Source organism: Elaeis guineensis, chromosome 4 (genome assembly GCF_000442705.2).
Source record: "Elaeis guineensis isolate ETL-2024a chromosome 4, EG11, whole genome shotgun sequence".
NCBI lineage: Eukaryota > Viridiplantae > Streptophyta > Magnoliopsida > Arecales > Arecaceae > Elaeis > Elaeis guineensis.
Window position 1 is genome coordinate 132,645,095 of NC_025996.2, and position 22,034 is coordinate 132,667,128.

The 22,034-nt window shown below is 35.7% G+C and overlaps 1 protein-coding gene across 1 annotated transcript; it reads right to left on the reverse strand.

Moving 5' to 3' along the window:
- Positions 1 to 9,025: 9,025 nt before the first annotated feature.
- LOC105042632 (expansin-like A1) lies at positions 9,026 to 10,704 on the reverse strand. Its single transcript, XM_010919916.4, has 5 exons — positions 10,267 to 10,704; positions 10,047 to 10,156; positions 9,760 to 9,938; positions 9,531 to 9,663; positions 9,026 to 9,431 (listed from the first exon to the last, which is right to left on the reverse strand). Exons 1-5 carry the CDS (start codon positions 10,388 to 10,390, stop codon positions 9,183 to 9,185), a joined length of 795 nt encoding a protein of 264 aa, XP_010918218.1. The 5' UTR covers positions 10,391 to 10,704; the 3' UTR covers positions 9,026 to 9,182.
- Positions 10,705 to 22,034: the final 11,330 nt, after the last annotated feature.

Consider the following 22,034-nt stretch of genomic DNA (forward strand, 5'->3'; position numbering starts at 1 on the left):
ATGTAACATCTTTGTGTTTGCCTCTGTTGTAGAAAATTTTACAAAATCTATCACGATCTCCTCGTTGGTATGATGAACTACAGCTAGCCAAAGACCTAATGCATTATAGGACTCTATCCAATCTCCAAATAGCTTGCTTAACAAGTTGTTTAGCTATCCATATCTTTCTGTAAGATGCCTCGCACTGCCATGCATCACGTACATAAACCTGACAGGCTGATATGGATATGGATATCTTTGCTCTAACTGATCCTCTAATGATATCGATAATCATACGTGCATCAAGCTGTGGATGATCTCGCATCACATCTGTATTCAAGTATATGTGTGGTCCTTTATATATCGTAATCTTTCATCGCTACGTCTTGGTCCAAAGGAATGTATGAAGATGCCAACTACAAGTATTCGACTGTTTACACACGATGCTCTATTTAACTCGATCTGACTCGACGACTTTGAAAGAATGATGGGTGCGAATGATATATTGTTTCACGATACATTAAACTTGTTCTTTCGACCCAAATACCATTTCTTTTCTTAACTCTTCATTCCCACCAAAGAATGGATGTTCAGGCAATACTCCATGGGATACGGCCTCATCATCGTCGGATGCATCAACTAGCCTGAATTTAAGAATAAGAGGTGCCTCATATAGTGAGACATCCTCTTCTATACTAGATTCTCCACTTTCACTGCCATCAAACTCTGTATCATCATCTTCATCTTCATCATCAGTAAGATTAGGATCATAACTAACAGCGGCTTCATTTTCAAATAAAGTTATCTTAGCCATTACAGTTTCCAATCCTCCTAGTCTGGCACGTGTTGTATGTGGCTGATTAAGTGATACAGAATCGTAAGATTCATGCTCCATGATAGCTACCACATAACTAGGACCGGCACCCATATCATCAAATATGATATTATATGAATATTGATATACAGACTCTGTACCTACCATATACTAATGATTATCAATCACGGATGCTGCTGGTCCACCAATGGTATATACAGAGGTGCCTCCGTACTCATATCCAGCTTCATCAGCCATTGGAGCTGCATCGGTAGAGAACCACCCATTTCCAACTATGCAAGTAGGGCGGATATAGCTTGAGATATACTAACATTCTGTTCGCCACCATCCGAAACTCCTATCATTGTTGGCTCAATAAAAATTTCAACTGCTCAAAAAACTCTCTCTGATGGGATGCCCAAGATGGTGTTCATGTTCTGATCATCTTCAATAGATACAGCCAAATACTGTCCAATGGTATTTATCAAAAATCTACATAATAAGAAAACTCCATAGTTATTGAGATTTCATCCGGTGACAGCATAGCAGACTTACATAAGTTCTAGATATGTTATGTTACGGTGCACCATGGTCATCTGGATCCTTCCACCATCATAATATGCACCGTTAGTATTATGACTGATCCTCTTATCTCAATGAAAGATAACAGTGACAAGACTTGGATTCATTTTGTTGAAAATTATTGTGAGAAGTAACTGCATGAACATATAAACAGATGTTCACTAGGAGGAAGTACTTAATATTTAAAATGACTTACATAATAAATACATCCTATCGCTGTCTATTAGGTAAAGTTAGATCCTATCCCATTCAGAAATTATATTAATTCTATAGATAATTATGGTAATCAACCGATGCGCAATAAGAGCTGAAAAAAATTTTGATAGTATTTTTTCTTAGTTCTCCCCATACGGCTGAAAGTATGTGAGGAGAACTAAAGAAAAATACTGTCTGAAATTTTTTTCAACCCCTATTGTGCATTAATTGATTATCATAATTATCTATAGAATTAATTATAATTTTTAAATTATTCAAACTGGATAATCAATTGATCAATATATATAATTCTCTCATCCATATAAAAAAATCTAACTGTACAGATGTTTTAGAATATGTATATTAATCAAAAGATGGATTTACAGTTCCATGTAATGCAAAATTTTTAAAAACCATAGACTTAACTAGCTTGTAATCCAATACTTATGGTGGTTGGGCCACGAATTCTATGAGATTTTGGGCCCAGCCAACCAAACAAATTCAAGTAGAAAATTATTTTGATAATTTATTTATAAATAAATATTATATTTACATTAAATTATCTTCTTCCTGTACAAATTACTTTCTATTATAAAAATATAAATAACATTATAAAAATAAATTTATAATTCAAATAAAAAAATAAATCATAAAAATAAAAAAATAAAAAAAATTATCCTTGAGTGCCTCTCTGGATGGGGGTGGGATAGCGCATCGAGGAATGCCGGTGGCAGTACGTCGGGGAGGAGGAGGGGGCAAGCCGAGAGAAGAGGAAAAGCCAGGGACCGAGCGGGAGAGGGAGGGGGGGTTTTTCACATCGGAGAGGAGGGGGACGGCCACCGGGGACTGAGAGGGAAGGGTCGGGGTTCTCGCGTCGAGAGGAGGGAGGGCCGTCGGAGAGGAGGGGGACGGCCGCAGGGGATTGAAAGGGAGGGACCGGGGTTCTCGCACCGAGACGAGGGAGGGCCACCAGGGAGGAGGAGGGAGAGGGGTTTGTCTGTGTCGGGGACCGAGAGGGAGTGGCGGGGGCGTTTGCGCCGAGGATCGAGAGGGAGCAATGGAGGGCATCTGCGCTGGGGACCGAGAGGAAGAGGCAAGGATCGCGCAGGGAGGAGGGGGGATCGAGAGGGAGAGGGATCGTGCGGGGAGGAAAGGTGGATCGAGTGTTTTTTTTTCCATGAGGAGAGTGTTTTTTTTTTTACCTAAGTCCCTTGTGAGTCGCCCTTCATGAAGACGACTATTAGGGTCGCTCTATAGAAGGGCGACTCATATAGTCACCCTTCCATAAGACGACTATATTAGTCTCCCTTCCAAAAGACGGTTTTCCTTATTGACTCACCTTTCCACGTGACGTAGAAGGTGGTCCAATTGACATCTAAAGTCATCCTTTGGAAGGACGACTTTCTTCTAGACAGTATTTTCGTAAATACTTTTCAAGGAACATTATTTTGGTAAATTTTTTTTTAAAATTAACGGTAAATGGGTAAAAAATCCAATTCTGGCTCTATAAAATATTGTGAAGTCCTCTTATTAAACCAAATACGGTCGATTTGGCATGCTAATGATCCAACTAGCCTTAATTTAGTTTTCCATGAAACAATGATATAATATTCTCCCTATTCCATTCAAACGCTGAAAAGAAGCATCCTAAATCTCATTCAGACCCTCTCCTATTAACAGGACAATGCCGAATTTTCAAGTCAAACTTCACAATGGCAACCTGATAGATCCGCAACATCTTCTAATTTCTATTTTCTCTAACTTTTTGTACATACATATCTACTTCTACGTTTGACAGTTCATCTCCCGGGGGGTTGACTTGCTGGCACGAACTGGCTTCTCCTACCAAAATCCCTACCAAAGTCTCAAATATTGTGTATAGAGTCTGTACAGAACTCCCTCATCAATAAATCGGATGGTCATACTCAACCTCCTAACACTCACACCAAAAAAAATATTCTCCCTATTTCCAAGTTTTAATGGGAGAGACAAAAGCAAAAGTTATTTATGTCCCTCATAAACAACTCCACCTACCCACATATGGGATTTGGTTGGGGTTGGTTGGGGGGTGTGCAGCTATGGGCAAGTTGAAAGTGATATTGCAAGATATCCTATGCCTCAATTCAAGCCCAACAAACCATTAACCATTTATCTTACATATTTCCTTTGAAACACATATAGAAGAATGTTGTGGTGTTCATGATCGGCATATCCAAAACAAAGATAGAGTTTGGGATAAAATTATTAAATCATGTCCTGTATAGGTTATTGATGGCATGTTGAGTTTATAAAACAGGACAAATAAAAGGCCAGAAAGCAAATGCCAAGCAGGGTCTTGTATCAAGAGTTTTCCATGTAGAAGTGTTGTAATTATTAGACAGTTTAACGGCAAAGAAACAACTTGGGAAAGTGGTTGCTGGTATGTTATGTTTCTGCCATGGTTAAAGTTATGTTATCCTGTTGAGTAGTCCATTGTTGTCCTTGATTGTTCTATTTATATGTTCTCTTCTGAATTTATTTTAATCTTTACTTCACCACTGATTTGTTTGTGATAGAATTCCAAAATTAAGAAAAAGGTCTACCACATTGCCATATATTTTTAACTTTTGAGGACAGATCATGGACATTGTAAGGTTTCTTCAAATTCTTCGTCATCGAAGAGATCAAGGTTGGAGATTATCTTGCCATGACCATCATCAGCAATGACGGAGTGGGAAGAGGAGACTCTCGTTGTTCCTTTTCTTTGTTCATCATCATTCTATCATTAGTTCATTGATCGACTGAAGAAAGAGCCTGCAAGATTAACAAGTTAGGATGGTAAAATTGAATGAATTGAAAGCATATCTCGGAACAAGATGATGAGTTAATTTAAGCCTATCTTTATCAAGCTAGAAATTAAGTTAAGCTTGAACAAACCTTGGTCCAAGCTTGAGCTAGAAATTAATTTCAATCTTGATTACCTTCAGGAGTAGGAACTATTCTCAAAGACATCTTCCTAGATGAATGAGATATTGGTTGAAGCCCTTTCGAAAGATCGAATTCCACATACGGTCGCTTAATAGGACATAATTTTCAGACAATTATTTCAACCTTTCTTTGCTGACGGTAATGATGTCTACATCTGACTTGGTGGCAAGGGAATGGCCTGATAAGATCTAAATGCCAGGCAAGTTAATGTGGAAAGTAAGATTCTAATTCTGCATTATTATTTGGCATGGTATGCCATCTATAACGAAGACCCTAGGCCATAAGAAAGCTTGCTCAATTCTTCTTCTACTTGGTCATTTAAGAAGTAGGATGTAGGAACACTGTACTAGAACTACTTTTTTCTTCATTTCAATGATCACTACCCCATATCCTTTTATTCAAGTTCAACCTCCAATTAGGGCTGAAAGTAAAATCTAAGAATGGAGAAAAGTAACGATTCTTAATTTTAAAATCCAAATCTAATAAGAATTTCATATAATCCTGAAAATTGAGACTGCTATTACGAGCAAATAACATCTTGTTGCCTTATTTAAGTGATTGGCCAGGATATATTACAAGCTATCTTTAGCTATAATCATGAGATATTTTTCTACTATGATGTAAAGAGACCAATAGAGATAAGCAAGGAAAAAAGGAGACAGAGCCAATCAGCAAGCAGAAAAGCAACTACACTTTTAAACTGTATACTTGTGATTTAGAAGGAGGGCGCACATAGCATGTCTTTGCACAACCACATGAGAAGGAAAGAGCAGTGCTTGAATGCAGCAAATGAGCCTTCTTTCCTCTATGCATGCTGAAGAAAATCACCATATTCTCGAGCCTTTAGAACATTGCATGGAATATTGCTCTGAGCAAAGCTCGATACGAGTTGGAAATAGAATTGGTATAGTCATAGACATCCAACAACACCACAAGGAAACAAGAAGGCATTCACACATCTCAACCAAAAGTAGATCAAGTATTTTGAAACCAATCCAGTACTTCGACATATTGATAAGCTCGTAAATTTTGCATGATGTCCACAAATTTCCTTCCTTTCTCCATTCTTGTCACTCAAGCATCCTAGTCAGGTGGAAGGATCAAATTTTCAGTGTTTTTTTTGTTATTTAACAAATTTCAAATTTCCGAATAGGATGGGAGGCATATGTTTACCCTAAAACTTATATATGCGGCCACATGGCAGATTATGGCTCAGATTTAGCTATAAAGTAAATATTAGGATATTCAAGTTAGCAAATATTAATCTAACAATGATATTCTCATTTAGTTGGTAAATTGACAATTGGAGCAAAGAAACAAGGGATCAAAGTGAGCATATGGGGAGCAGAATGGTTCTAGAAACTAAATGGAAGTTAAGGGGCAATGTGGACTTCGGCGATTTTTGAAGCAGTTATATGCCATTGGTTTGTTGCAGTACACCGGCTTAAGAGGAAATGATCACGAGGGAGATCTTCCACACACTTCAACTCCTATCCTTGTGACCTCCAACTAGTCTCATGGAAAGCTCCATGAACTCCTTTAATATCTCTATTCTTTGAAATAAGCCTTTCCATATAGGGAACACTTGATATGTACTTAATTATTTCTGTGTAATCAATCTTGCTATTGTCTGTTTCTCTACTTACGAGTTATTACTCTCTTTCCATTGCTTCTTTATGTGATTCTTGGTCTACAAAATATTGTGAGTTCCTCTTATTAAACCAAAATATGCTCGATTTGGCATGCTAATGGTCCAAGAACTATACTATAATATTCCCCCACCTTTCCAAGTTTTCAGGTGAGAGACAAAAGCAAAAATAATGGCCCTCATAAACAACTCCACCTACTACCCACACATGTGAGAGAGAGCTGATCTTGAGGTTGTTTGAGCAACTATGGGCAAGCTGAAAGTGATATTAAAAGAAATCCTATGTTGATGTTGCTCTTAGGGTAATGAACATAAAACCTCAATTCAAGATCCAACAAACTCTTAACCATTTTATCTTACATATGTCCTTTCAACTACTTCCTACATTGTCTTTTTGATGGAACTACTTCCTGCATCATCACTGTCTACTTTGAAAAACAATTCATGGTCGATATTACTTCTCCGCAAATTTTAAAATTCAATCAATAGAAATTGTTCAGTTATAATATTTTGATATACTACTGGATTTTTCTAACCATAATAAAGCATAAAGAGCAGCAGGGGACCCCTTAAATCTGTATTCAAATTTGATTGTTTCTTCTTTATAAGGATCCATTGAGGACCTTAAATTGTGTTGTTAGCTGAAGTCACTTGAGAGGCAAATGCAGACAGCTTTGACCGCTAGATTTGTGAGAGGCCAACAGTATGATGTCATGGCTTCAGGTTGGTCACCAATCCATTTGACATTGGGATCCATTGCCTCTGATCCTGAGGAATCCCACCCGGAGTTGAAGGACAAATACGTTCTATTATAAATGGTATGAAAACTACCATATCGATAGTCCAACCAACAAAATCTTTCAAAATGGTTCAAGAAAAGATAACGAAGCAAACATCAACTGCTAGATTTTTCAGCAATGAAAGATAGATGTTCCACCTGATGGTGAAATTCTAATGAAAATTGATTGCCTAAGTGAATATTACAACTTGATTTGTTTCTCCTTCTGCTACTTTTTTATGGTTTCAGATTCATCTTACTTCTCTTTTTGTTACTATCAATCCAAAAGTCCAACTTCTAGATTCCATCCGTCATCCTTTTTTTTCTTCTCTTCGGTAACAGGGAAGTGAGATAACTCACTACAATCAAATGAAGGGGATGCCCCTGCATCTGTTCAAATATTATGAGATAAGCTACGAGCAAAGTCTTCAAACCAAATCCTATTTTGACTTGCTTATCACCACAATTATTCCATGTTATTACTGTCTTTGAATCTTCCTCAAAGGTGATTCTATCATTTTGAAACAGATATAGTTATTTTAAGTTTATATCAAGCAGTCATTTTTTGTTGATTGGAATAGATGCAGCATATAATATTCGGTCCATCCGTCATTCTTTAGCTATTGGAGACCCTCAATAATGGCCGATTCTTTTTTAGTCCCAATTAAATGACACTGGCCCTCTGGTTAACCAACTCGGGGTTAGGAATCCATCAGCACCTGATGGGCCTGAAGGATTTTAAAAGTGAAATATATAGGCCATCTCATTGGGTGGCCATTATTACCTGATGGTGTTGAATAAGCCAACAAGGGGCAAGTCTATTTCAAATTTAGCACAGTACTAGTTCAAGCTAGTCTTGTTTAAATTTTGGATGAACATGAGTTGATTATGAATAGCATATTTCCAAAATTTGACAAGAGCCTAAGCCCTCTCATGGTTTTCACATACGGTTTCAGGTTGCATCTTTTATATTGCGAAAGAACGATCGACGTTCTTTCTCATGTTGACCGTGAGATCATGCCCGCATGTCTCTCAAAGCACTCCAAACGTCTCTATTCATCCATTAACACAAATCTCAAAGCGATCATTATGCGATCCAATGAACACATACACGCATGTATGTGTGCACATGCAGAAAAACATCTGCACAGACACACATATGTAGTGTGTAAACCAAGTATCAGGATTTGTGTACTTGAATCCTGAAGTGAGATATGTTTATAATATAAACTAATTATTAGACATGTTAAAACTATAAAATATTTTTAGCTAAAGTTTAGGTTGATCACGGCAAGCATGTCTAGGAAATTTAGAGCGTAAAAGTGCATGCATGCATGAATACAGGCGCTGCACGTGCAGACATGTTTATCGTATAAACTAATTATTAGAATTATATTTCAACCTTAAAGTGAGCACACGTTTCCTTTTATATATAAATTACTATAACGAATAAATAAACACAAATGTATTTATAAGTTATAGTAATAGAAAATATTATTTATTTATTTATCTAATTTTGAGTTTAATTGAATCAAGTTCAATTGAACCAAGCCTAATTCCACACTAATAAATTTATTACTCAACCAAGTTATATTCGATCCAAAGGCAGTGCCAAACATCAGTTTTTCCTTTCCTTTTTTTTTTTTTTTTTTTTTTTTAGTGTGCCAAGCATCAGTTGCTAATCAAATTTTGTGCTAATTAAATATGAGTTGGTGGAAACTAGCTTGCTTGTTTCACAACCACATGAATATCCAAATAAACAAACATCTTCATTGGACGCATATGATGGGATACGTTTGAAAAATATATACACACAAATGAACATCCCTTGTGTCGCACCTCATTGCAATCCATCAATTGGAGCCAAAGAAAAAGACGTTACCGTCAAAATCCAGCGCCGTGCCGTCCGATTCCAAGAGTTTACCCGGTCTAATGTTTCAGCTGGCCGTACGTAGAGAGAGAGAGACATATGCAGCAACTAGATTAAGAGGATCATGCAAAATCCAACGCACACGCACACAAAAAACGAAAAAAAAACGAAAAAAAAAAAAAGAAGTTGAACTTAGCTGAACTTTTCTTAAGTCATTTCCCCTTCTTATTTTAAACCGTTACATCATCTCTCAATTAACAATGTACAAAAGAAAGGGATTATAATCAAAAAAAAAGAAAAAAGAGAGAAAAAAAGTTAGTCTCCAAGGGAAGAAAGAGAAGTATTTGTCTCACTTCCAATCCCGTGTATCACAGTCAGAACAGCTCTCTTGGGCGATATCAGTGATCTGAACCCCCGAGTCGTAGACCGACCCGGTTTTCCACTCGACCGGAAGGACCTCCTCCTGAGTCCACACCCACTTCCCATCGTAGCCGCCCGTCACCACCATCCGGATCTGCAGCGGCCCGGTCGGAACCCGGTTCATGCTCCAGACCGCCCCATAATCCCGGCTCATATACCTCCAATGACTCGACCCAACCTATCATCATACAATAATAGCCCAAATCATCAACATATCAATCTACCACCAAAATTAACACCCAAAATCCACTGCGTTACACCGTGCTAATTGCTGTACCTGAGCCACATCGACGGCTACGATGTCGGTCTGGCCACCTTGGAACAAAAATTTGATTGCCAGATGGTTTGGCCACTGGCTATGCTCTTCAACTCTGATGGCGAGATTCTTGTTCTTATGCTTGCAGGGAATCCTGATGGACACCAAAAGGAAGAAGCTACTTGGGTGAGACCGAGTCGGGAAACCGTGTGATGGTGGGCCAGCATTTGATCAAGGGGAGGACTGTTACCTCTTGTACTCCACGTCGACCATTCCAAGCTGCTTCAATTCCTGGCCCATCCCCTCCTTGGCCATGGCCATGAAAGCCCCGGTGGAGAGCAGGAAATCCGTGCGATTGCTCCTGTTGAAGTCTGTCACCATTACTTCAACTCCTCTGCTGCTACAAACCTTGGTACTCCTGCATCTAATCTATCTCCCCAAAAAGAAACCAAAAAAAAAACAAACAAATCAAATCAGAAGGTATTCTTGTCAGGGATTGAGCCAGAGAGATTAATTCAAGTTTGAAGTAGTAGGAACCTGGAAACAGCCTCCACAACCAATCCCTCCTCTATAGAGAGCAGAGCTAGCAGCAGCAAGATAGCCTCCATTGAAGTCCAGTGCCATGGGTCCATACCCACAAGCCCCAGCTACACAGAGGACAAAATCAACCCATTAGATTTGTAAACCATCAGATTAGATTTTGGAATCTAATAATTAAGAGAGGGAGCAAAAGATTATTGTGATCTTTGGAACATACCTGAAAGAGCTGAGGAGGAGGAGAAATAGGCAGCCTTGGACTGATGCACACATCTATCACAAGCAGTAACAGAGGATAGGAGGAGAGAAGCATAACAGAGCAAGAGAACAGAGTGGCCACCCATGTTGATTGATTGGGATACAAGTTTGATAGGCGTTTGTGGAGAGGGAAAAAAAAGGGAGAGCTGGCTTTAATAGAGGAGAGGGAGGAGTGGAGTGATGGGATTGGGGAAGTGGAATAAAGGATGCCGAGAAGAGATAGAAGAGGGTTGATGGTGGGAATGGTGGGTCAATGGTCCTTCATTTAATAAACCATGGTATATAGAAACGGTGCAAAACCGGGGGAAAGCTGGGAAAAGGACATATGGTTACACCAAGGCAAGATGCCGTGGAGCTACAAAATAAAATAGCTACCTCCCACCAACTCCAACACGAGCCCAACAGTGAGAAGAGGGAGGAAGGGCAACCAAGGAGTTTAATGGAGTCATGGGAAGCGTTCCCTGTTTGCTGGCTCCGGTGGAGCGTTGCGAGAGAAAAAAACGTACCCCAAGACAAAAGGCGTCAACTTTACTTTAGGGGTGGGACCCGGAACATGGGAAAGGTGGAGGGTCCGATGGGAATTTTGGTTGGGTTTTAGTTTTGTGAGGGATGAACCTGGATGGCAACCATGTGGGGCTAAGGTCAAGGAAGGTTTGCTGAGATCGGGGATTTGTGGGGTATTATGTTTGGTCACGAGAGGAAAGGGAAATTGGATCGGAAGAATAGATAACTCTCATTCAAATTCAAAAAAAAAAATTAAAAAAAAGATGGATGATAAAAAGAAATGGCCCATCCATCTTAATATGTCAATTTATACTCTTCCAAATTAGAAAAATAAAAAATAAATGAAGTATATGAGGATGGTTTATATGTTAACAAAATTTTCTTTCATTAATTTTTTGAAAAAATTTCTACATTTTTTGATTTTTTCATTTATTTTATTTATATATATTTTTATTTTACTTATATTAATAATCATATACTATTAGATTTTATTATTATTTATTTAGCATATTATTTCATTATCTTTTATTTTTCTATTTATATTTATTATTTTTAAGTTAACTATTTATATAAAATTAATAAATTATTAATTATTTATATAATTAATATAATTAATTAATTAAAATTTTATATAATTTTAGTATAACTATATAAATTATAAAGATTATAAGTTTATAATTGTCTTACTTCCATTATAAATTGATTATGATAATAATCATAATATTTTTTATCAAAAAATAATTTAATAAAAATATTAAATAAATATTATTTTTGTTTTTCATTTCTCCCGTAAAAAGATGAATCCATCTTTTTACGTTTCCTCTCCACCAGTCGTTCTTCTTTTTCTATTCATCCTTTCTCAAATCTATGTTTTGTTTTTTACCAAAAAAAAAAAAATCTACGTTCTGTATCAAGATAAGGACAAATGTATGCCTTGCCTTGAGGGAGGTGGCAAGCAAGAATAATTAAAAAATTAGATCCGTGGATGCTGGGTAAAGGGATAAAGAAACTTTCAGATTATTTTTAGGGGACTGGAGACATCGCCGTGACAAAACTTGGCTGGCTTCGATTCTTCTGGGCCGCGGCAGTTGCGGCTGTGGGCGCTGCCGTGTGACCCAGGAAAGCGAACTCGTCCGGGTAACATGCAAGCCATCATAGCGGAACAGGCGCAGTGCACATGGGAGAGCAGTTTAAGTGACCGTTAAAAAATAAGAAGAGTACAAACATTTTACTGCACAATTTAAAAATAATGTTGCTTCACGAGAATTTTGGGGGGCTAGGGTTGTATGTTTGTGTGGTCCATTATTTGCAGCTCTTTTCTATCTAAAATAGAACAAAAAAAAAAAAAAAAAAAAGGTTAAGCCGACACTAGTAGTACAATTATTAAAAATGAAACAAAATTTGTTGTCATGTGTTAGATGATTCCATTCTATGTCGCACCTACCCTTCAACGTGTATAAACCCTTTGGATCATATCACATATAGTATTTTTTTAATTTGTCACAATAGTTAGACCCTATAGCATTAGGTTACTTGTCCGAAAGTACATTTCAGAATGAAACTTAGTTTAGGGAGATACGCTTCGAGAGAGCTTGCTTTGTGTATACCGGATTCGTCGGAACGTTACCAGGCGATTCACATGCATGTCCCAATCAGGGCTCTCTCTCTGCCTCTTGCATGGGATCAAATTTGAGGAAGCTTGAAGTTAAATCCTTGACGATAGCAAAATGGTCCCAATGATTTGCCACCTAGATCAATGTTGAACTTCCAATGAACTTCATTGCCTTCTACTCATGTTTGGTCAACTCCAAGCTACTCCTCCGATTATTCTGAATTTGTTTGTCGATGCTATTGGGATCGCTTCTACTTTCTCCTTTTTTTTTACTATTAAATGAAAGTTGATTTTTGCTCTACAAGAAGGCGATATCAATGAACTACTATATATTTATTTTTTTACTAAGATAAAAACGACAAAGTTAAACATAAATCTACATTAGATCAGGTAGATTGATGGTTTTTTTATTTTTATCTTAGTTAAGAAATTAAAATGATCGATCAAAAATATAGGAAACAACAAGTGTGTCCCAATCAGAGCTTTCTCTCTGCCTCTTGCATGGGATCAAATTTGAGGAAGCTTGAAGTTAAATCCTTGACGATAGCAAAATGGTCCCAATGATTTGCCACCTAGATCAATGTTGAACTTCCAATGAACTTCATTGCATTCTACTCATGTTTGGTCAACTCCAAGCTGCTCCTTCGGTTATTCTGAATTTGTTTGCCGATGCTATTGGGATCGCTTCTACTTCCCTTTTTTTTTTTTTCTTTTTCTTTTTTTGGCTATTAAATGAAAGTTGATTTTTGCTCTACAAGAAGGTGATATCAATGAACTACTATATATTTATTTTTTTACTAAGATAAAAACGGCAAAGTTAAACATAAATCTACATTAGATCAGGTAGATTGATGGTTTTTTCATTTTTATCTTAGTTAAGAAATTAAAATGATCGATCAAAAATATAGAAAACAACAAGTGTGTCCCAATCAGAGCTTTCTCTCTGCCTCTTGCATGGGATCAAATTTGAGGAAGCTTGAAGTTAAATCCTTGACGATAGCAAAATGGTCCCAATGATTTGCCACCTAGATCAATGTTGAACTTCCAATGAACTTCATTGCATTCTACTCATGTTTGGTCAACTCCAAGCTGCTCCTTCGGTTATTCTTAATTTGTTTGCCGATGCTATTGGGATCGCTTCTACTTCCCTTTTTTTTTTTTTTTCTTTTTCTGGCTATTAAATGAAAGTTGATTTTTGCTCTACAAGAAGGCGATATCAATGAACTACTATATACTTATTTTTTTACTAAGATAAAAACAACAAAGCTAAACATAAATCGACATTAGATTAGGTAGATTGATGGTTTTTTCATTTTTATCTTAGTTAAGAAATTAAAATGATCGATCAAAAATATAAGAAGCAACAAGTGTGTTCCTTGATGAACCAAATGAAAGGCATACAAAAAGAAAGAATAAAGTATCTTGATCCCTCTCGAGATTTAAGATAATTACATAATCCCATCCAACGTTTCAAAAATATACACGTAACTTCTTGATCAAATATAAAAATTTAAAATTTAAAAAAAATATTAAAATAAAAAATAAAAAAATAATGATGAAAACAGTAAGATCATTAGTTTATTTAGTAAAAAAATATTAGTAGAGAATTATGTACTATGCATGCAGCAAAACTTTAGTAATGAAATGTATATTTTTAAAATATTGGATAGGAACCTATAATTACCTTAAATTTTGAGAGAGATCATTATAATTTACTCAAAAAAAAAAAAATTGTAGTCCACTGCATGACCAACATAATTTGCATTACTGGAAGCAACCCAGAGTCCAGAACAAGGCTGACTTAGCTAGTCGAGACCATGTTTGTAGGTTGGCCCTAGTGGTTCCGAAAAGGACAATAATGGCGTGTACGATGGGCTTCTTAGACATGTTTCATGTGCTGATTCGGTTTAGTTTTCCATCGATCCATGTGGTATGCTCCCACATAGCTACAGTGGCACACCGACCTCAAAAATATGCGCTGATCATGTCTTCCATGAAATATATTACATGGAACACAGGAAGGGAGATTCTGAGATGCCTCTAGTTAGAGTTTAAGCATTGAGCATAAATAAGTGTTAAGGCCCTCATTAGAGTAAAGCATTGAAGCCTAGTTAGATAAAAGTAGGCAATCTTAAATGCAAAAGGTAGTGGATTTGTCATAATGATTAGTGTAAGTCTTTAGGAATAGATCTATCGAAAAGAAACTTAGGGTGCTAACGATGAATTATTAGATATGTGTAGTTTTCTTTAAAAGAAATTTTATAAAACTAGCATTCAACCCCCACATTGTGGGAATTTAATTGATAATAATAATAATATTTTATATTAAAGATTGTTTTCATCAATTAATCCTATGATGAGATCAAAAGGGTTTCAGAGAGTTCTTCTTTCCAAAGATGACCTCCCAATCTAGTGAATACGAAATATCATTTCTAATACTCATGTATTATTTTACTATTATTATGTAGATTTATACTTTTATTTTTTATTTTTTTAAAAATAAAAAAATAAAACTTGACTGGTGGCATTACGGGAGATTATTCTATAATCTTATGTGTCAATATGAAATGTCACCTCTAATATTCGTGTATTGCTTTATTATTATTATATAGATTTATGCTTTTATTTTTTATTCTTATTTAAAAATATAAAAAATAAAAAAATAGAACTTGACACATGGAGTTGTAAAAGATTATCCTATAATCTTATATATCAACATAGAATACTATCCCTAATATCCGTATATCACTTTATTATTATTATATAGATTATTATATAAATTTATACTTTTATTTTTTATTTCTTATTTCAAAAAATATAAAAAATAAAAAAATAAAACTTGACATGTGGCGTTATGGGAGATTATCCTCTAATCTTACGTGTTAATATGGAATACCATCCCTAATATCTGTATATTACTTTACTATTATTATATAGATATAGAAGTATCAACACGGAATACTACCCCTAATATCCGTATTTTATTTTACTATTATTATATAGATAGATAAATTTTTTTATCATACTATTTATATTTTTATTTCTTATTTTTTATTTAAAAAATATAAAAAATAAAAAAATAAAATTTGATAGCGATGTTGTGGGAGATTATCCTATAATCTTACGTGTCAATATGGAATGCCATCTCTAATAATTGTGACTCCTAATAATTGTGTATTGTTTTACTATTATTATGTAAATTTATACTTTTATTTTTTATTTTTTTAAAAAATAAAAAAATAAAAAAAATAAAACTTGACATATGGTATTGCGGGAGATTATTCTATAATCTTATGTGTCAATATAAAATGTCACCTCTAATATTCGTGTATTGCTTTACTATTATTATATAGATTTATGCTTTTATTTTTTATTCTTATTTAAAAAAATATAAAAAATAAAAAAATAAAACTTGATATATGGTCCATGGAGTTGTGAGGGATTATCCTATAATCTTACATACCAACATAGAATGCTATCCCTAATATCCGCATATCACTTTACTATTATTATATAGATTATTATATAAATTTATACTTTTATTTCTTATTTCTTATTTCAAAAAATATAAAAAATAAAAAAATAAAACTTGACATGTGACATTGTGGGAGATTATCCTCTAATCTTATGTGTTAATACGGAATTGCATCCCTAATATCCGTATATTGCTTTACTATTATTATATAGATATAGATGTATCAACACGGAATACTACCCCTAATATCCGTGTTTTATTTTACTATTATTATATAGATAGATAAATTTTTTTAGCATACTATTTATACTTTTATTTCTTATTTTTTATTTAAAAAATATAAAAAATAAAAAAATAAAATTTGATAGCGATGTTATGGAAGATTATCCTATAATCTTACGTGTCAACATGGAATGCCATCTCTAAAACCCGTGTATTGCTGTACTATTATTATATAAATAGATAGATTTTTTTACCATACTATTTATACTTTTATTTTTTATTTAAAATATATATAAAAAAAATTGACATATGGCATTATGGGAGATTATTTTATAATCTTAGGTGTCAACACAGAATACCACCCCTAATATTTATATATTACTTTATTATTATTATATGGATATATATAGATTTTTTTATCATACTATTTATGTTTTTATTTTTTATTTCTTATTTTAAGACATAAAAAAATAAAAAAAATTGATACGTAACATTGTGGGAGATTATCCTATAATCTTAAATGTCGATACAGAATGCTACTCCTAATATCCGTGTATTATTTTACTATTATTATATAGATAGATAAATTTTTTTATCATACTATTTATGCTTTTATTTATTATTTAAAAAATATAAAAAAAATAAATAAAATTTGTCACGTGGTGTTACGAGAGATTGTCCTATAATCTTATGTGCCAACACGAAATGTCATCTCTAATATTCATATATTATTTTATTATTATTATATAGATATTTTTTTACTTTCAATAGCGGCTACCTAGAATTAGATTGATGGGATAATGCCACCAAACCATTGATTGCTTCAATTTAGTAATTATCATAATAAAAACCAAGGGCGAAGATCTTCATTTGCTCATTTGCATAGTCCGTATTGTGGTATTACTATCAGATCAAAGTCATTTTAGAAAAACAAATGCACGATCGCTTGCTGTACATCTAGTTATTGTTCCCTGTACAATCTTTGTACACGTCAAGGAAATAAGAGAAAATGGATGCACCATCATTATGATGACTTGGCATCATTATACATATCACTTGGATTATACGTTTAGCAGTGGTACCGCTCCCAATTTACTGCACCAATTGGGGTGGTTGGCAAAGCCACGAGATATCGGTACTTGATGAGGATTTAATTTAGAAATGGCAAAATTTAACCCAAAGTTGCCAGCCTACTTGAACCGACTCGAAAAAACATTAATTTGGATGGAGTTTTTTTGTCACCAAGTTGCTTCTAGGTGGATCCAAATTAAGTCGATTATAAATGGATGGGTCTGTGTAATTTAGCCCCCCAACCCGGTGGTTTATCTAGGATGATCCGATTTAAAACTAACAATTCTTAGGCGTAACATACTTGATGGCTTTCTAATTATTTTCATCCAGGTATCTTTTTTAACAAAAAAAAAAAGTTTACAAAAATGATGGATCGAGTGGGCCAAGACCTTTTAGAATATGTGACTGCATTTTATCTAGTTTTATCATTAGTTAGTTCATAATTATCATATATATATTAAATTTTATGTTTATTATATTTATAATTATATATTTAAAGATAAATCTTAATTTTGTTGTTTGTGACCTTTGAAAACCTCATTTTATTTTATTTCTTAGTAACGAGTAAAAATTTAGAAAGGTTGATGAGCTGATATAGATGAAGGAAAAGTATATATGGGGTATGGGTCGAACCTACTTCAACCTGTATGTAAACTAAACGCAATTTGACCCATTGACACACCTAGTTTGAATCATGCTTTCGCCAGATTTTGGTTGGTCTTCCATTTATTTTTGTTAATAAACAAAAAAAAAAAAGGTGACATGGCAGTAGATCAAGGGAAAAGTTTGCACCCCATAGTTGGGCTCTGGTGCCAAAGAGGCCTGGTTCTATTTGTCGAAGGCTCCATTGAGTCTCTTAGACAGGATCAGATCCAAATTTAGCTCATTTTTTATGTAGTTCTCATTAAATCTAAACATAATGCGAGTTCTACAAAATCTAAATAAGCAGGACAAAATATGTGATGTCTGGGAAACAGGCTATAAAAGTATTAACATTCTATGAAAATTTAAAGATATGATCCCAACCGTGTGGGCCATGAAAGAGAGCCGGATGAACTTGGTCACATACTTCCTAAACAACAACATCAGAGAAGAAAGAAGCAAGGTACTTTTTTGACCTCTCAAATGTCATCATTTTTCGCATGAAGTCCTAAGTTAAAAAGTTTACAATCAAATCCTTGAACTCACTTTGAGTGAACCAATGTGATCTTGCCATCTATCTTATCAGCAGAACCTGAAAATTTTTTATCATGCGAGTATCATGTAATTATTTAAAGTACTATAAGACTAAAATACCTTTATATCATTTAGCCAAGGAGGAAAAAGTGGTTTAGTCCTGCCAATCCCCGATTTAGACAAAATGATACTCTTCCGTCTGCCGCAATGCGTTCTTTCATGCTTTGCGGCTGCACCTTGGACCATCATCCACCTCCGCATGAACTTCTCCATGGTAGAATGTTTTGTTTGATTCGGTTGTTTTATTAATTTATTAGATTCTTTAAAATTTTTTATTAATATCAAGTGTCATTTTAGTCTCTTGAAGCACGACGTTCGAGGCCAATGGATGGCTGCTTTGTATTATCTCAAGGACTTATTTGATTCTTTTGAAAAATGATTATGGTAATGTTTGGTTAAATATGGAAGTGGCTTATTTTTAGCGGTGGCAATTGGATCGGATCAGATATAAATAGATCAGATCAGATATGAATCGAGTTAAAAATTTTAAATCCGAACCTGACTTGTTTATTAAATAGATTCCGAAACCCAACTTATTTAATAAATAGGCTATCCGACCCAACTTATTTATAATCAGTTTATAATTTCATTAAAAAAAATAAAATCCAACCCATTTATGATCGATTTAAAATAATAAAAACCTGCTCCCTGCCCTCACCGCATCTCTGCCCAACTGCCTCTCCACCCTCACCGCACTCTCAGCTGCCTCTTCACCAATCTGTGCCTTTGCCGCCTCCGGCTCTGTCTAACGAGAGCTTTCGGCTGTCTCTTTATCAATCCGCACTCTCGGTGCCTCCGGCTCTATCCAACCAGAGCTCTCGATCGCTTTTGGCTCCACCATTAATCGCCCTTGTCCTCGTCCATCCTGAACTCTGCCATGATCCCTTCTATCGAGCTCTCGGTCACCACCATGTGGGTGTAGTGGACCATGGTGGCACCGTCCATTAGGTCACAGCTATACGGTAGCGGGATCCACAGCTTCTGCCCTACCTCAATCTTGTTGGGGTTTGGGATCTTGTTTGCCATTGCGATATCCTCATAGGTGATGAATCCGTTGAAGATGTTGCAGGAGATGGTGTCAAGGCCATTGCTGGCCTTGATCTTGTAGAGAGGGTGGTTGCGGGCAGGTACATCGGTGCTATTGGAGCAAAAGCAGGAGAAGCAGATGTAAATAGTAGAGTTGGCATATATGGCAACGGAGGAGTGGATGGAGAGGGGAAGGCCATTGTCGTCAAGAAGGGCGCAGACCTGGAAGAAGAGACTTGACAGTGGTGTAAGTTGTGGTGTTGGGGGGCCTGTAGCTAAGGAGAGCCTGACATAAGGCCCTCATAGTGGCATTGCAAACGAATGGTGCCGCCTCTGTAGCCGGTGGGGAGGAGGAGAAAGATGAAAGGGAGGTGGTGGAGTGGAAGCACCGACCTCATCTTTCTCTCTCGCTACAGGATGGAAGTCAAGTTTGGAAGTCGGGTGAGAAAAGAAAGGAGGACTCTGGAGTCCAGACATCCACGATTCCATCGCCTCTAGGCTGTGGACCCTCGATCAGCGCCCCACTGCCTCTTTTACCTCCAGATCTCTGGTTTCTTCACCTTTGGTAAGGCCGTGTGGTCGAACTCCATTGCCTTGGCATTGTCTTCGGAATAGGGGCGGTGCAGAGAAAGAAAGGGAGGGAAAGAGAAAACCCTAGCTATGATGGAGAACTGGGGTATTGGTGAAATACAAAGGGTCGCGTGGCATGTTATCTACCATAGGTCCGTAGGATTTGATGCGGTCCAATTGCACCTCATGCAATACAAAGCAGAGGCAAGGTATTGGGATGGTTAGGACCATGGGATCGGAGGAATTGGAAAAAAAGCGTGCCGAACAGGAGGAGCTCATTAGCCTTACTCAATCTATTTTAGCGGCCGAGTTAACGATATACTAGCTAATTTGGTCCAACTCAGAAATTATATGGATTAAATGGATTAAGCATGTTAGACACCCAAAATCTAAATCTGATCCAAATAGTGAACAGGTTAAACAGATCAACATATTTATGATCCAAATCTATTTAGTCCATATCTGAGCTTGTTTATGACGGGTCGAACATAGATTGGATTGATAGGTCGGATCATATTTTGCCAACTCCACTTATTTTGAAGTTGCTTATGTTTAATCAGATATCCATTTTTCTAAAAAAACTATATAAAATACCTATTATGCACTTAATACAAGTAAAAATCTTACTTTATTCTATAAATGGGTCAGGCTGATCCATGACCCAACCTGACCCGGCCTGACCCACTAAGACCCAATCCAACATATTTTAAAGGACCTGTGGGGTCGAAAATGGATCAAGTCAGGTTCTAAAATTAAATGCATTTCATTTTTTGGATCGGATTTGGATTTACTAAATTTGGATCCGATCTGACTCGAACCTAGTGTACCATTGAAGTCGAATATGTTTGAGCCTCTAAATTATGATTTAAGATTTGTATAAGTAACGCCCTTAATATAAAGATAGGTTTAAAATTATTTTATATTCTAATTTATTTTGAAAATAATATTATTTATTGTCTATTTTGTATAATTCATAGTATTTGATTACGTGATAATTAATATGTAGTTGGCTACATTTAATCCGAATCTGATCTGAATTTAATTTTTTTCGAGTTGAGGCCGAATTATACATGGATCCCACTCAACCCGAATGACCCATTGAGTCGAAAATTTTGATTTTATTGTTTGTTCTCTTTAAATACTTAATTTTGTCCTATTTCTTAGTTACATACATAACAAATAAGTAAAACTTTAGATGAGTTGGTGAGTTGATATGAATTAATGAAAAATAGATATCGGGTATGGGCTGAGAGTTTTTGGCTCGAACGTGATTCGACCTACATGGAAACCAACAAAATTTGACTCATTGACATATCCTAGCTTGAACCTCGCCTTCACCCGATTTTAGTTAGGCTTCTATCTTTTTTTTTTTTTAATTATTATTATTATTATTATTATTATTATTATTATTATTATTATTATTATTATTATTTTACGCCGAAGAGGGACGACAAAGCCTCTCGCACCTTATTGCATTAAACTTTATTTTTTACAATAAATTCCGGTGAGACCCGTGGGATATTTGATCAGATCAAAAAGCGGGAAAATAGTGCTAACCAGAGGACAACCGTTAGGAGCCCAGAGGCCTCTGATATCAAAACTATCAGGTGCCGTTTGTCTTCTAACAAAGAAAGTAAAAACCTATCACCTCATTGCCTTATGCTCGTTCCTGCGCACCCATTTAATATTTATATTAATTTTTTTTTCTTTTCATTCTTGCAATTGAGAAATGATGAGTTGATCACGTCGAGGTGAAGACTTGTTGCTGCTTTCAATCCGGAGAATGCAAATGAGTAGACGGTGGAAATGGTTTGAAGATATTTTCTGAACACTTGGTTTTCTGCATTACAGTACGAGGAGTTGAGGAGCTTTAAGATTTGTTTTACAGTAGACCACACGGTGTGAGCGACAAATTCAAATAAGCATTTGTTTCTCTCTCTTCAGACGCACCAAGTGGTCACGGAGAGCACTGTGTCAAAGATCGTGCGGATGCTTGAGTCATTGATACATAATC

Excerpts from the sequence above, each read along its gene's own strand:
- LOC105042632 (XM_010919916.4), bottom strand. The coding sequence starts at position 10,390 with ATGGGTGGCCACTCTGTTCTCTTGCTCTGTTATGCTTCTCTCCTCCTA. Across the intron at positions 10,157-10,266 it reads CTCCTCCTCAGCTCTTTCAG|CTGGGGCTTGTGGGTATGGA; the intron begins GTATGTTCCAAA and ends TCCTCTGTGTAG. Across the intron at positions 9,939-10,046 it reads GTTGTGGAGGCTGTTTCCAG|ATTAGATGCAGGAGTACCAA; the intron begins GTTCCTACTACT and ends TTGGGGAGATAG.